General features: G+C 33.3%; 1 protein-coding gene across 3 annotated transcripts; it reads left to right on the top strand.

Moving 5' to 3' along the window:
* Nucleotides 1–348: 348 nt before the first annotated feature.
* On the top strand, nt 349–15,218 carry LOC102803824 (uncharacterized). 3 transcript variants are annotated; one of them, XM_006811597.3, is made up of 12 exons: nt 2,258–3,025; nt 5,861–5,982; nt 6,814–6,956; nt 8,164–8,229; nt 9,083–9,223; nt 9,584–9,803; nt 9,921–10,016; nt 12,629–12,802; nt 12,922–13,013; nt 13,868–13,946; nt 14,506–14,536; nt 14,717–15,218. In XM_006811597.3, exons 1-12 carry the CDS (start codon nt 2,993–2,995, stop codon nt 14,732–14,734), a joined length of 1,215 nt encoding a protein of 404 aa, XP_006811660.1. In that variant the 5' UTR covers nt 2,258–2,992; the 3' UTR covers nt 14,735–15,218. The 3 variants fall into 3 exon arrangements, with proteins under 3 accessions (XP_085363321.1, XP_006811660.1, XP_085363322.1); XM_085507195.1 differs by lacking the exon at nt 9,921–10,016 and having other exon boundaries at nt 349–3,025; XM_085507196.1 differs by lacking the exon at nt 5,861–5,982 and having other exon boundaries at nt 2,348–3,025.

The raw sequence follows: 15,218 nt of genomic DNA on the forward strand, positions 1-15,218 counted from the left end.
TAAAATTTGACCTAAAAGCTCAACAAGTAGAAGGTACTACTTGTATTTTAAATAATATACACACATTGGCCATATTACCAACAGGGTATGGCAAAAGTATGATGTATATTTTACCACCAATGCTCCTCAATACTATGCGGAAAGAGACAACAAGCCAACGGGGTAATGGGTTTCAGCTTTAGAACATTCACTAATGCATTGTCAACAGTTTCCGAGGTTTTAAGTCTAGATGCAATGGATTGCCTGCGATACCCTTTAACTTTCTTCTGGAACTCATCTCCACAATGAATGCAAGAACCTGCCATTCTCAATTTTCAGTTAAAATGTCAACTGTGCATGTTTCGTCATTGTCATGTGATCAGGTCACATGACAGAGGTCATCTTGAAATCCGTCGTTCAATCGATTAAATTACGTTCGGTCCAATTATACACAGAAATATATACTTTTCAAGAAGAAATAGTCCTTCATTTTCGGTCAGTAGATACCTAAGATGTTTGTGTTTGCAAGGATAACTTTTATTCGTTTTAAATTTCATTGAAATCGTTCGATAACATCAAAAATAGCGTGCGCCCCGGGATCCCGGGGCGGCGAACTGTGCGGTTCTCAATGGACGCGATCTGCAGCTCTATGGCCGCAACGTAATATCAAAATAGCTTAAGCGGCCAATAAGAGCTGCTAAACTGCAGCAAGCTTGCACTATATATAAGACAAGGGAGGAAACAAAATGTGCACACATTTTCCTAGCAGCCAATAAAATCACACCTCTAAATACAAAATACCTTGTCCAAACCAGTTACGAGTGCTTATAAGACACTGAACTATCGCAAAATATTGTCCGATTACATATAAATCATATATTTTTCCAGATTTTACGCATTTATGACGAAATTTGACAATTTCTATTCTCCAGCCTTCAGGTTGTGTCAATCTGCGCATGCGTGCACGCCCTCAAACGCCAGGACTGCATTTACTTTCTTTGCTGCATGATGTTGTTTGTATGTGGAATTCCTATTTAATATGTGACAGGCTATTACGTAATTATGCAAATATCTTGAAAAAAAGGTGTCTGTCACTTAAAAAACTTCCAAATCCAGATTCTTTGTATAAGGTTGATCCCATTAAATTCACTTTTTATTTGACGCTGTGTTTAAGTTTTTAAAGCTAACACATTTATCCTGATTTTTGGTGGCAAATTATACCCTTTATATCTCAAAAACGGCTCAGATTCTACAGCCAAAATTGATCAAATTAATTCCCATGCTTCTTTCTATTTTATGGCATGTCAATTTCTCTTTGTCTTAAATTTTAATTGTACAACCAGTATTCTGTAATTAGACTGATCGCGTCGAACAGAGAAAAAACATGTTGCTTTGTTTTACCATGGGGAGGGGTATTTGTATTTGGCTTCCGACCACTAGCGTACATATTTTCATTGAAAATATGGCACATTATGGCCGGCTCAGAATTTATTGGATGAACGTCGATCACTAAACAATGTAATTTAGATGACCCCGAGTACAAGTTGTCAGAGGCGTACATGAAGACTGTCAGGTACATAGTTTATTGTTTGCTCTGAACGTTTGACAATAATTTAAAAAAAAATATTTTGCATCTGGAGCTTGATAGGATACTTCACGTCTGAGAATATTGCCGAAGATGATCACAAAACATCTCCATGAAAGCCCATGGCCAGAAGAGTGGCAAGTATTATAATCCGGTATCGTCATTTTTTTTAAATGTAAAGAAATGTAACATTGTGTTACAAAAGGTGAGCGTAGAATAATATTTGAAGAAAAATAATGATATTTTTTCTTATAGTAAAGAGATAAAAATGCAGTGAAATGCCAAAAACGTTTCTAAAATTTCGTAGGTTTCAGAACCTATTAGCATATCAACATAGGGATGTCGGAACATAGGGATGTCGGAACATAGGGGTGTCGGAATATAGATGTGTAACCGCCGATAGTGATTCATTCATTAATCCATTTAAGTGTCTAGATGTTAAATATGTTTGCACTTTAAAATTTACTTGTTTTTATTCTTAATACAAATGGCAGAAATGTTATCCAAAATGGCACTAATTTATGCTGACAGTGTTTACTCTCTGTAAGCATTGTTATTTGTCAGACTGATTACCTTTTTATCTGCAAACATTCAGAATTGATTTGTATGTTTGACACCTAAATTGATACATCGAATGAGGTCTTATTACATTGCCTATATGGTATATTTTGCCATCAACCAAAACTATCGTAACATTTGATGTGATATGTGTGTTTATATTCCTTAATTTCACACTTCAAAAAAATATCCAAGGCGGTATTTGTCCTAGTTTATTTCATAACTGTCGTACTGAAATTTATATATTTTACATTTTATTCTATTATTTTTTTTTTCAAGAACAGTAAAATAAAAAAATTAATTGTTATTATTTGAATGTATGCTACGCTATGCCACGACCCGGGTGTTATTGTTTGAATTGAGCGAGGATAGCCATGCTTTATTCAGACATGAAAATCTTGGCCATCTCAATATAAGTTCTTCGTCCTTTTTTATACCTGTGGAGACAAAAAACCCCACCGAATATAAAACGAGGAGGTACTTCTATGAATCGTCATAATTGAAATTGATTGGTTGTAGGCAAAACTAAGAGAAATACAAGTATGCAGCCACTGAAGGGCGCCCCCAATGTCGGCACTGAAAAATAGTTTATTTTAGGAGCGTAGAATGTGACTGTGTTTCCCAACTCCAAGGCAGATATTTCCAAGGCAGGTATTTCTACGAATATATACTTCCACTGTTCTAGCCGCAAGGAACTCTGGGGAGGAGAATGTTGCCCATAAAATTACAATATGGTGAAAGTGACAAGGTCTGGTCATAAGAGGGCGCTGTAATCACTTCCTTGTTTATACATTGTAATACCAAAATAGAAACTTGCATCATTACAGTATAGGATAGTAATTACTGCGTATCGCTGAAAGAAATCTTGCCATGGAAGACGAGGAACTCCCACTCAGTATACCGGTAAGTCTCATACACGCTGTGTGATCATTCTGAAACAGTAATACTAATATTTATTGACACAACACTGAGTATAACACTAACAGGCAAGTACGTACAGCAGTCGAAAAACAAGACCTTTTTGACCGGAATTACCTTAAGTTCTGAATCCTGGTCACAGCTATGTATTCTGCATGGGTGTCAACGCGAAGAAATAATTTTACAATTACGTGAATACCCATCGACTGACTCTAGGCTATTCCCTGGGGTGTAGTGAGAGTGTGATAATACATCTGAAGATTTTGCCAATTCTTAAAACGGCAATAACTGTGACGGCATGAGACTCCAGGAGACGACGTACAGAGTACCTACACTTGACGAATTTTTAAAAAATTATGCTAATTTATTCACGAGGTGCAGTTTCTGTGCTCATGAATATTCATTAATTTCTTGGTCATAACTTTTTAAAAGGGCAATCTATAAATTCTCAGACTACTAGTACCCGATACTATCAGAGATGCATTACTTGGGGTTTGCAACTACGATGACATGATACTAAGATCCCATTTCAATCTCGCTCTTAGATATGCGTTCCAAGTCAGAAAATGCGAATGCGCATGCCCGAGGTAACTAGGATACTGAGATGTCCAGGTGGATCAAAATAGCTGCTCACGATATGACGGATTACAATAACTATATTTTCTGTACATTTTCGATGTATTACATTTTTTCACTATGAATGTGGTAATACATGTTTTATTGTTTTATTACAAACCGCCTATTGTCATGTCAGAAGGTCGTAGCACCAGTTTCGCTATCTACAAGATGAGACTTGAATGGGATCTTGACATGATGTCACCATACAGTACTATGCACGTTGCAAACCCCAAGTAATGTACCTCTGGTACTATAGAACAGATCCAACTAACGCAAACTACCGATAACTTGTTATCCATTATTAATTCATCATGATCAATTAACCACAAGAAAGTGCAAGATACACAGGTACTACTGTAGTATTAGTTGGGTCATAATGTATTTTCTTTTTTTCTTGGTTAAATACTCCCTACAAATACAATAAAACATATGCATCTCAGGTTACTGCAAACATTAGCATAATGCATCAGTAATTGCTACATTCTTCAGTACTATCTGCTAGTACTTATTCACTGAATTTTCCAATTGTTGCATTGAGAGAATAAATGTCTTTACTAATATTTGACACTTATACATTGTGGTGTATACAATTCTTGCTTGAAACGGGGGAGGCGTCACCTGCACCTGCATCAGATGACCATAGTGTGTCATTGTTTATTTAAACTTAAACAAGCGTTTACCGATGAGCCTTTGCGTTTTTAACATGTGTTGTTATCATCGCTTGGGACTCAATTCACGCACATGCGCAGGTGACGACCCTCTCGCTTTAATTAATTTCCACCATCGCAAGCTGTTAAATCAAGAGAATAATGTCTTGACAAATATTTGAGACTCATTTAGGAGTAAATACCTGTTGTTTAATTCATTTTCACTACAAGTTGACCTGAACGGTTAAACCATCCCCCACCAATAAAAGAACAGACTGAAATCATCTATTGTCTGAATGGGTAGGATAACCATCGTTCTATTATTGTTACATACATGTAGGCCAAGATATTTTGTGGGCACAACACAAATCTCATCTACCTAGGGCATGTTTTTTTTAAAAAGTCATTGATAAATTTAAATAAATCAAGTGAATAACTTCATTTAATGAAAGCATGGATGTTTTGTTTATTAGATATTTCTTAATTTTTTATATATCTAAAATATATATCTTTAGCATGCGTGACACTAAATCGCCTAATAAACCAGTGAAAAAAACATGCAAAGACTCATGGGTAATGGGCATTACCAAATGGATTTTATAGCCCATGAAAGACTCTTTTTAGGATTTGAAGGAAGCACGAGAGTGGATCTTCTGGGAGAAAATATTTTATAAATTTCATATGAAATGAAAGTGTTATCTCCATGGTAACAAATATTTTATTCAAAGGCTTTAAGACAGTCAACACACTTTGAGTCTTTCCACTAGGCCAATTTGATAGGTTCTAGTCGTGTATTGCTAGTGACAAGAAACAAATTATGTCTTAAAAAATATCTCTTTATATTAAAAATGATGGGAATGAAATATCTGCTTGTCCAATGCATATTATAAGAATGAGACTATGGGATCAGTTGGTCAGTTTAGCACATTAATCTCTCCCTATCTTGTTCCACAAACTTTTGGCCAACTAAAATTATGAACAATTAATCTGAGGCAGTCATCGTATAAAAGGAGAGAGCTTTTATTTAACCCTTCAAAATGCCATAATTATTCTCGCCAAAATGTTGGTGCAACATTTTTAACTTTAATGTATTTTTCTCTACTATAAATTTATTTTATGTGATATTTTTGGTCAAAATGAACATAATTTACTATTTCCCACAGGACTTGTTCAAAATTGTTGTAATAATTTGAAAAAATTATTTATTTTGTTAATGTTAAGTTTAATTTTCGCTATTGGTATCATTTGTACCTCACATAATGTGATGATAATAATAATAATAACTTTATTACATTTTTAGAAATACATGTTTCTATCAGTATATAGCAACAAAAAATGAAATGAAATGATTTGTGGATAATATTACATATCATTTAGTATTTTTCATTTCTAACTAAGAAGGCATTGTGTATAAATTCTTAATTATATGACAGATACGAAATATGGAAATATGTATACATATATGTATGGCAGATGTAACTAAACATTACTTGATACTTGAAATACATATATATAAAAGAGTGTATTGTAATTATATTTTGTTCAATATTTGCAGGTAAAAGCATTATGGGAGCACATGACATGCCCCATATGTATGTCAGTGTTATGCAATACTTACATGACTCCATGTGGACACAGATACTGTAAAGAATGCATTATAGAATGTGTTAACAGAAGGTAATGGCTCTAACACTATAGTGAATATAATTGTCACAAGACTTAGTGCTCCATAAACAGTTTTGTAAATTCATTTCAGATGCCAACATAATGTTTAAGAATCTAATGAGCATGCATAGTCGAACAGCAACAAACTATAAAAGACCACTCTTAACAACTCTAAAATAACTATAGATAAATGCATGATGCCTTAGCCTATAGAAAATGTCTAGTTGTGAGATCTTTTCATAAACTAGATATAGAATCTAACAAATTTTATGAAAAGATGGCATAGCCACAGTTTGTGTGACATCTACACAAAAGCTGATTTACATAATTCACATCTAAGTCAGTCAATATATATTTTGATTGACTTGCAATTATGCTATTATCTAATGCAGTGAGGCTTTAATAATATGAAGTTATTACGAAGATACTGCAAAGTATGCACAAAGGCAGTACAGCGGAAGTATCAACCGCGTATTGTCTGAGTGCATACTTTGTATTATTCTTGTAATAACCTTATTATTATACATTTTTTCCTCCCTGGAATACATCATGGGAATGTTGAAATCCAAAACGTTTAGAACAGATTTAGCGAACTTTTTTGTGTGGGGTCTAGTCAAACCCTGGCATCAGTTTGTTTTCTATTCTATTATTAGAGGATGCTTACACATGTAATCATTCCATATTTGGAATTTGTGTTTCCTAATATGGTACGATGAAGATACTCAGTGCAATACTGCAAATTACGACACACTGTAACTTATGCAGTTACAGTGACAGATGTATAATAATTGACCTCACATAAACCAACATATCATTATTCTGTGATATTTGAATTATTTCCAGACATAAGTGCCCATGTTGCAACACTGATGTACACAAGGTGAGAGATTTACTTCATGATCATCAATTTGATGTTCTCATACAAAACATCAGAGAAGCAAAAGAAATGGCTGAAAAGACATACTTTGAAGAACTAATACATACTGGTAAAAATTTTATTTACTGTACTTCCCCGAGCATAAGTCCCTCCCCGAGTATAAGCCCACCCCTCTATTTTTAGACAATTAACGAGTTGAAGGCATCCCAGAGTATAGGCCCAGTACAGGGTGTTTTTACGGGGCGTTGACAACATTTATTAAAATATGCATGTACAGAACATGGTTCGAACCTTTTCTATTCTGTTATTTACTCAGGATGAACCCCGATGTTGCAATACTGAAGTAATCCATATTAAGTATTAGTTTTCAAAACGCCAAAAATGTGATCGTCAAGTCATGAAACCTGGTCATTGAACATCGTTTTACTTTTCCTTATAATCGTATTCACTGAGACTATTGTGAATGGGGTGTGAACAAGCAAACTATTCATTGAATGACTTGTTGGCGACCATGAAAGGTTTAAATACTTCCTTTTGAAAATTGCGAATCAACAGCTTTTAGGGGAAAAAAATCACCGTTTTTTGTAGAAACCAGTGATAATAGATCGCATTTTAACATTGCGGTAATTCACTTCCGGATTATGTTTAAAAAATTACTTTGTCAATAATCAGGAAACTCCATCTGTACAACACAGCATTTTGATTGGTTAGCGAAAGACATGACCTGTTAGGTCAAAGGAAGTTGTTCAGGTCAAATCATGATGAAAAACACCATGGTGGAAATTGCTTTGTATCAAGAGTTTGCATACGATCGAAAACATTCCACAACGAAGATAATGATAAAGATCTTGCCTTGACTGTTTTCCCACAGACCCTACCCATTTTTGCACCGTAAATTCAGACGGTATGTAAACCGTATTGTAATAAAATGTGTGTATTTTTATGAACATGTCTGTTTCTTCATTGTAAAAAGTCAATGATGACTCGTTACGCATTTTTTCCTCAAAAAGACGTAATATTTCTCAGAGACCATCGCTGTGAACGAAAAATGTAATTTGGATAATTTTTTTGTGGTTGGGAAGATGGTTAAATTTTAAACCTACCAAAAAATTATCTTTTCTGAGGTGGTCCTCGAGTATAAGCCCACATTTTCCCGATTTCACATGTTCAGGGCCCTGGGCTTATACTCTGGGAAGTATGGTATGTTTTCTTTCAAAACCAATAAACTCACAGATATATTGTACACCATATTCTATCAGACATTATATGTTCTAATGAGTTCAAAGACCACTTACTTTTTTGTAATATATCAACAGTTGTGAGTAATGCAAATTCATTAGATGTAAATAACAGTCATTCTCCAGTTGAAGAAGTTCTTAAAAGTAAGTCAAATTATGACATTTACATGTTATTAATTTTATCACTGCACCATAAGAAATCCAAGAAAACTGACATTGATTCAAAGTTTTTGAATCATATTCAGCTCTAAATTATAGAAATTTTGAATGCCTACAAAATACAGTGTGTACATAATTTTGTGATAGATATTATTTGTCAACAGTATTCTCTAGCATACTGTCAATAGTACTTGCTATCATCATTGACACTCAGATCGCCGCAAACCAACCGATCTGACACATACCGCACGTGGAACTTTGGGAAAAGTGGTCGGAACTATTTCCACATTGTGTCAACACAGGTGGCGCTATTCAGTTGGTTTGCGGCGATCTGCGTGTCAATGCTAAATGACCTTCCAAATTACATGCATTTTAATGTTAATAAAATAAGACATTCTGATGAGTATTTTATTGATCAACTCATTGAAGATTAAATCTTGCTAAAAATCGGGGGAGAATGTGTTCAAAACAAGAAAAATACTTGTATATAGTTCCGCTGGAAAAAGCGCTGAGTAAAATGGTGGCAAATAGATATTTAGCCCTCAGAGGCTAGTTATGCGCCATAAGACACAGGTCTGTGCTGAATAGCGCCACCTGTGTTGACACAATGTGCTATCATAGTCCTTAGTACTCCCTAGCATAACAGATTCAGTTTTTTCATACTGCAAATTAACTATTGTTGGATTTGAATGTATTGCAACAGAATAAAACTGTTATTGGATTCATATAGTGGATGCCAAAAACAGTGTTTAGATTCATTATATTGGCAATACTGTTTTATTCACAATAATAATAATATAAAAAGACATGTCGAACAACTCACTTTTTGTTTGAATAGAACACTTGAAAGAGGGACTTGCTGCTCATGAAAACTATTATCAAGAATTACGAACCCAATGTAATCATCAAATCCAGATGATTGAAAAGGAGTTGGCAGGAAGTACAGCAGAATTACAGAAACAAACTCAAGTACAAACAGGTAGCAACAAAAAATATATCTAGGTTGATTTATTGTTAATTTGATAATCAAGTACTGTAAAATACTTCATTTTAGCTGGAATTAATGTTCGCTGAAATGACGTTTTAGGTGTTTTGTATGGAATTATTTTCACTGACTTTCGACAAGTTGAATGTAAAACACAGGAAAAAAGGTATATTCGATGGATTTTATTTTCACTGAATCATTCCTTCAGAGAAAATTAATTCCAAGTGAAAATAAAGTATTTTACAGTATGTCGTAATGTTTTAATATTGTAAAAGTTTAAAATCTAAATTTCATTGAAATAGTCTATATATCCACTGCATAAATCATATTTATTACAAAGAACATTTATTATAGATTTTGAAGTTAAATTAAAAGATCTGAATGAAAAATATGAGTATCGAAAGCAGACCTTTTTGAGTGAATTAGAAAATTGTGGTCGTATGCTATCACAAGCTTATGATAGATATCTGACAGAACATCTACCAACGCCATCGTTATTACCAATCAAAGTATCCTTAGTGCTACTGAACAAGGAAATAACATTCAGTGATGTTCAGATTAAACCAAATTACAGGTACATATTCATCTTTATAAATCTTAATCTTTGAAACATTTTCCTGCCTATTTAGGTAATATCAATATTTTTCTGTAATTTATTAAATGTATGCACTTATTTTATAATTTGTTGCAGCATTTCCCACATTCAAGATATACTGAAATCCAAAATGCATTCTAGAGATGACCCAATTATCACATTTGATGATGATGTCAGGTTTATATTAGTTGGGTAAGTTCAATGATGTCAGGTTTATATTAGTCAGGTATGTTCAATGATGTCAGGTTTATATTAGTCAGGTATGTTCAATGATGGAAGGTTTATATTAGTCAGGTATGTTCAATGATGTCAGGTTTATATTAGTTGGGTAAGTTCAATGATGGCAGGTTTATATTAGTCAAGTATGTTCAATTATGGCAGGTTTATATTAGTTGGGTAAGTTCAATGATGGTAGTTTTATATTAGTCAGGTATGTTCAATGATGTCAGATTTATATTAGTTGGATAAGTTCAACGATGGCAGTTTTATATTAGTCAGGTATGTTCAATGATGGCAGGTTTATATTAGTCAGGTATGTTCAATGGTGGCAGGTTTATATTAGGCAGGTATGTTCAATGATGTCAGGTTTATTTTAGTCAGGTATGTTCAATGGTGGCAGGTTTATATTAGTCAGGTATGTTCAATGATGTCAGGTTTATTTTAGTTGGGTAAGTTCAATGATGACAGGTTTATATTAGTCAAGTATGTTCAATTATGGCAGGTTTATATTAGTTGGGTATGTTAAAAAGATAATGATGTCTGGTTTATATTAGCTGGGTAAGTTCAAAAGATGAATGTGTCTGGTTTATATTAGTTGGGTAAGTTCAATTATGGCAGGTTTATATTAGTTGGGAAAGTTCAAAAGATGATGATGTCTGATTTATATTAGCTGGGTGAGTTCAAATATGGCAGGTTTATATTAGATGGGTGAGTTAAAAAAATGATGATGTCTGGTTTATATTAGTTTGGTAAGTTCAATGATGGCAGGTTTATATTAGTTTGGTAAGTTCAATGATGGCAGGTTTATATTAGTTTGGTAAGGTCAATAATGGCAGGTTTATAATAGTTGGTAAGTTCAATGATGGTTAATATTAGTCAGATAATGTTAAAAGATGATGATATCAAGTTTATTATATTAGATTATTTCCGAAAAGATGATGTCAGGTTACTATTAGTCAGGTAATGATGTATGGTTTTATTACCTTGCCCGTACCATCAAAGATGGAAGGGAAAGGTATATTAAGGGAAAAATTTTGTCCGGCGTTGTCGTTGTCGTCGTCGTTGTCGTCGTCGTCGTTAATAATTGTTATTGTGTGCATAATAACTTTACTAATTCTATTCCAAACTTCATCAAACTTGGTCACCTTATTCATCAGTATAAAGTCTTCCCTGAGTTTGAACAACAGATGTCCTGTATGAAAATATCATGCAAAAATTGAGAAAATCTGATAAAATATTTTGACTGTTTCTACTTGACTGATCACTGGTGATACACATCAAAGGTCACTGATCTCAGTGGTAATATGCATTGTTGTATGTGTTCAATGAAGCAAATGATTTATCTTGTAATAATATCCTTGGTAATGTATCTCAGAATCCCATACTGGGTTTCAAAACCAACTCATGGAGAGATTGCACCGTCTGATACACACTTGCAAACCTACCAATAAAATCTTTACAGAAAACAAGATGTCAGAAAATCAATATAAGCACTGCTATGAACTGGGTGCCAAACTTTGATCAAGATCTGAAGCTAATAGAAAATCTGTTTAGTCAAAAGTTATCAAATCAAAAGCAATACATAAAAAATACATTAAAAGCAAAACATTTCATCCACATTTTAAAAAGAAAATTGTTCTAAAATATATGTATTCTGTATTTGACAAACAGTTCATTCGACAAATGAAAACTCACAGGAATATGTTTCAGCTATTAGAACAGAATGATAGAGTTTTTATAATACTGGTTTTAAAAACGCACTTGAAGATGTAGATTCTCAGGAGGCAACAGTACTGTTGACTTCTCCCTCCACTGGACACCAACTAACTATTTAAGTTGATTTGCATACAAAGCAGATTTTGCAACATGATAGCTATTTATAAAGGGTGTTTGTTTTTTACTTTTCATATAATACAGTAGTCACACAATGAGGCAGTTCATATTTGTCTCAGTGAATCATTAATTTTTGACAGACACCTGTACAAAATACTTGGACAAAAGCCAGCTAAGATTTTCTGTTATCTTGCATGTTCTATGAATCTATTCACGTCTAAATGCAGCACTTTTTTTTTGTGATGAGGCATTTGTTTTTATACTAAAATATCTGAATTACTTTGAATAAAGCTGGAAATTATGTCCCTTAAAATAATTAAACAAATAAGGCACCAATGTTTTTGTAAGATATTTACATCTTTTAAGGACATTCGGTAGACTGATTCCCCACTGTTGGTTCAACCCCAAAACTTGTTTGTATTCAAAATTAATTATGACAATGCATATTTATATTGAAACAAACTATGATAAAGGGAATTATATTATATAACAAAGGGCAAGGTCACCAGAGTTCAACTATGTTATTGGTCAGGTAACGTACCTGGAAAGATGGAACAATTTTAGACTGTTTTAAAATTTGCATTTTAAAGTAGTATAATGTACTATTTCATGTCAAATAAACTGTCTTTTGATTCTTGCTGGCTCTAAATAGAATATTACGAGTTGCATGGTTCATATTATTTTATTCTGGGCCTTATACTATAATGAAATACATCATTTTGTTAAGTTTCTATTTGGCATATTTTTTTCAGGCCATTTGTGAAGAGGAGTTTATCTGAAACTCACCAACTTGTGAATGATGTGGTTCAACATGAAGTTGTGCATACTGATGTTGTACTGTTGCCTAGAAACTGCTGCCCTATTCTTCAATTCGGTGCCAAGTCTGGAAGTGAGATAATTATAACTGGCAGAGTAAAATCTCAGAGGTGAATGAAATGTTCCTACAACCACTTCTAGTTTGTGAATTTGTATCCAATGTGGTGTGATAGACTGATTGCACTTATTTGACCTCAGTGTTTACAACTGAATTTTTGTTATGTTTTAGTGACCTTCCAAAACTATGCTTTGCAACAACATTTGAGGAAGGACGTGGTGATTCTGTTGATTACTTTACTTGCAGAGATTGTGGATTTAATTGTGAGTTAATCTGAGATGTACATTCTGCCTACTATACTTAATTTAATATATACCAAATAAAATTCAGAAAATGAGAAAACACCTAAAATTCAATCTATTGTGTTCAGTGATGTTTTCAGTTAATTACTTGAAATGCTTACTAATAAATTTTGAATGTATATATTTGGTCTTGTTATCAAGTCAAGAATCGATTTCTATAGAATGTGTTGAGTCTGATTTTAGCAGAATGTATACATATACCAATTTTCTTGGATAACTAAGTTTTATATGTCAAGGCAGTTAAGTTAGCATTAACAGGAGTAAAACGTGTTAAAAGTTGAACTGTTATTCAGACCTCTAAAAGTTACTTCGCATTCTACTAAAACAACTTATATATAATCTGTTAGTTTAGATTCAGGGGGAATAAGTTAATGCATATGTCTAAGCAGAGTTTAGCATTCTACTAAAACAACTTATATATAATCTGTAAGTTTAGATATAGGGGGAATACGGTAATGCAAATGTCGAAGCAGAGTTTGGGTTATCTGATGGTGAGTATCTTGTGATTTTTGACTATTCTGGTTATAGAAAACACCATTTTTTAATACTTTAGGCAAGACGATTGCATCTTGCCTATTAAAGCGGGGGAGTCATCACCTGCGCATGCATCAGATGGCCATAGCGTGTCATTGTTTACAAACAAGTGTCTACCCATGAGCCTTTGCGTTCTTGCCGTGCGTTGTTATCGTCGCTTGGGACTCAATTCCCCTGCGTGCACATGTGACGACCCTCTCGATTTAAAGATAAATATTTTTAAGATTGACAATAACAACCAACAAGTCAAATTTAAATAATTTTTTTCTTATATTTTATAGGGGTCTGCAAACCGTGTAAAGAGTCATGTCATAAAGATCACATGACAGTACCCTATATTATGAACCATCATCCAACGTGGTATGTTCTAAATACATAACATCATCAAAAATTCTAAAATACTAGTACCATATTTACCCTATTAAAAGCAAATGCACTATTAGGCCCCAAAAAAACTCATGTTGCCCTCAAGTCGAAAAATTGAAAAATTGGGTTGCTCCGTCGGATTTTTATTTTTTAAACTCGTGAAAACTAAGGGTATCGTAAATAGCCGCGGTATATGGGAATCAAACAAATAATTATTAATTGGCTCCTGATAATCTTGTTTGTGCAAAAATGTAAAGTTAGACATCTTGATATTCAATTATGCATAACCATAACATATAAATGGAGTGTCAAAATGTGCCATGGCAATTCAAGATATGCAACAAATGCCACGAAAACTAAACTTTAGAAGGAACTATTTTGTCTCATTTGTATACTAGTGATATACCAATGGAAAATGACTGCAGATGTGTAATAATATACATAATTCGATCTGGAATTTACAGTCATATTTAATTGTTTTTTTATTTTAATATTTTCTGTCATAAATATGAACATTAACTATAATATTTTATTTTCTGTTCTTTTTTCATAGGGCATGTTGTTACTGTCCCAAGAAAAAAAAGGTAAAATATGCATACATTGATCAAAAGGATCAAAATGTCCCCAAGATCAAAAATTCATTCATTGTTTGAACTGACATGAAATATATTTTGAAATCATTCTCTCTTTTGCATCTTCAAAATTTAATTGCCAAATACAATACAATACTTGGTGATTGACAATTACTTGTTTTTCTGTTTCAGTGCGTCTTAAGCAGCTAATATTGGTTGACAACAGCCTTCAAAAGATAATAGTTGTCAGGAATTGTTATGTCTGTTATATGAAGGCATGCGATGTATACAATGCATGTAAGTTGTTTGTATACATGAAATTCGAACATGAAAGATGACCACCGTCCTAATAATAACAAGATAATTATAGTATTCAGAAACAACAATGGACTTTCAAATATATCGGTCATCAATATTTAGTTCTCAAATATTTCTGTATTTTTTACCATGCCTGTAAGGAAAGACACAAATGTTGGCATCGTCTTTTAAGAAGACTTTCTTAAAAACTTTTTTAGATTTGTGTGTGCAACAAGTAATTTCCCCGGTAATAGTGATTTCACATGAGTCAGACTCACTATATCTTGATGTAATTAATAATTACTATAAGAACATGTTCAATGTTTAATGTCCTTTGTTTTGTACCATGTACCATGTATGTGTATTGATTCCTTATAAATGGAACACATTTCCCTAA

This window comes from Saccoglossus kowalevskii, chromosome 13 (assembly GCF_978046115.1).
Source record: "Saccoglossus kowalevskii chromosome 13, keSacKowa6.1, whole genome shotgun sequence".
NCBI classification, from domain to species: Eukaryota; Metazoa; Hemichordata; class Enteropneusta; family Harrimaniidae; genus Saccoglossus; species Saccoglossus kowalevskii.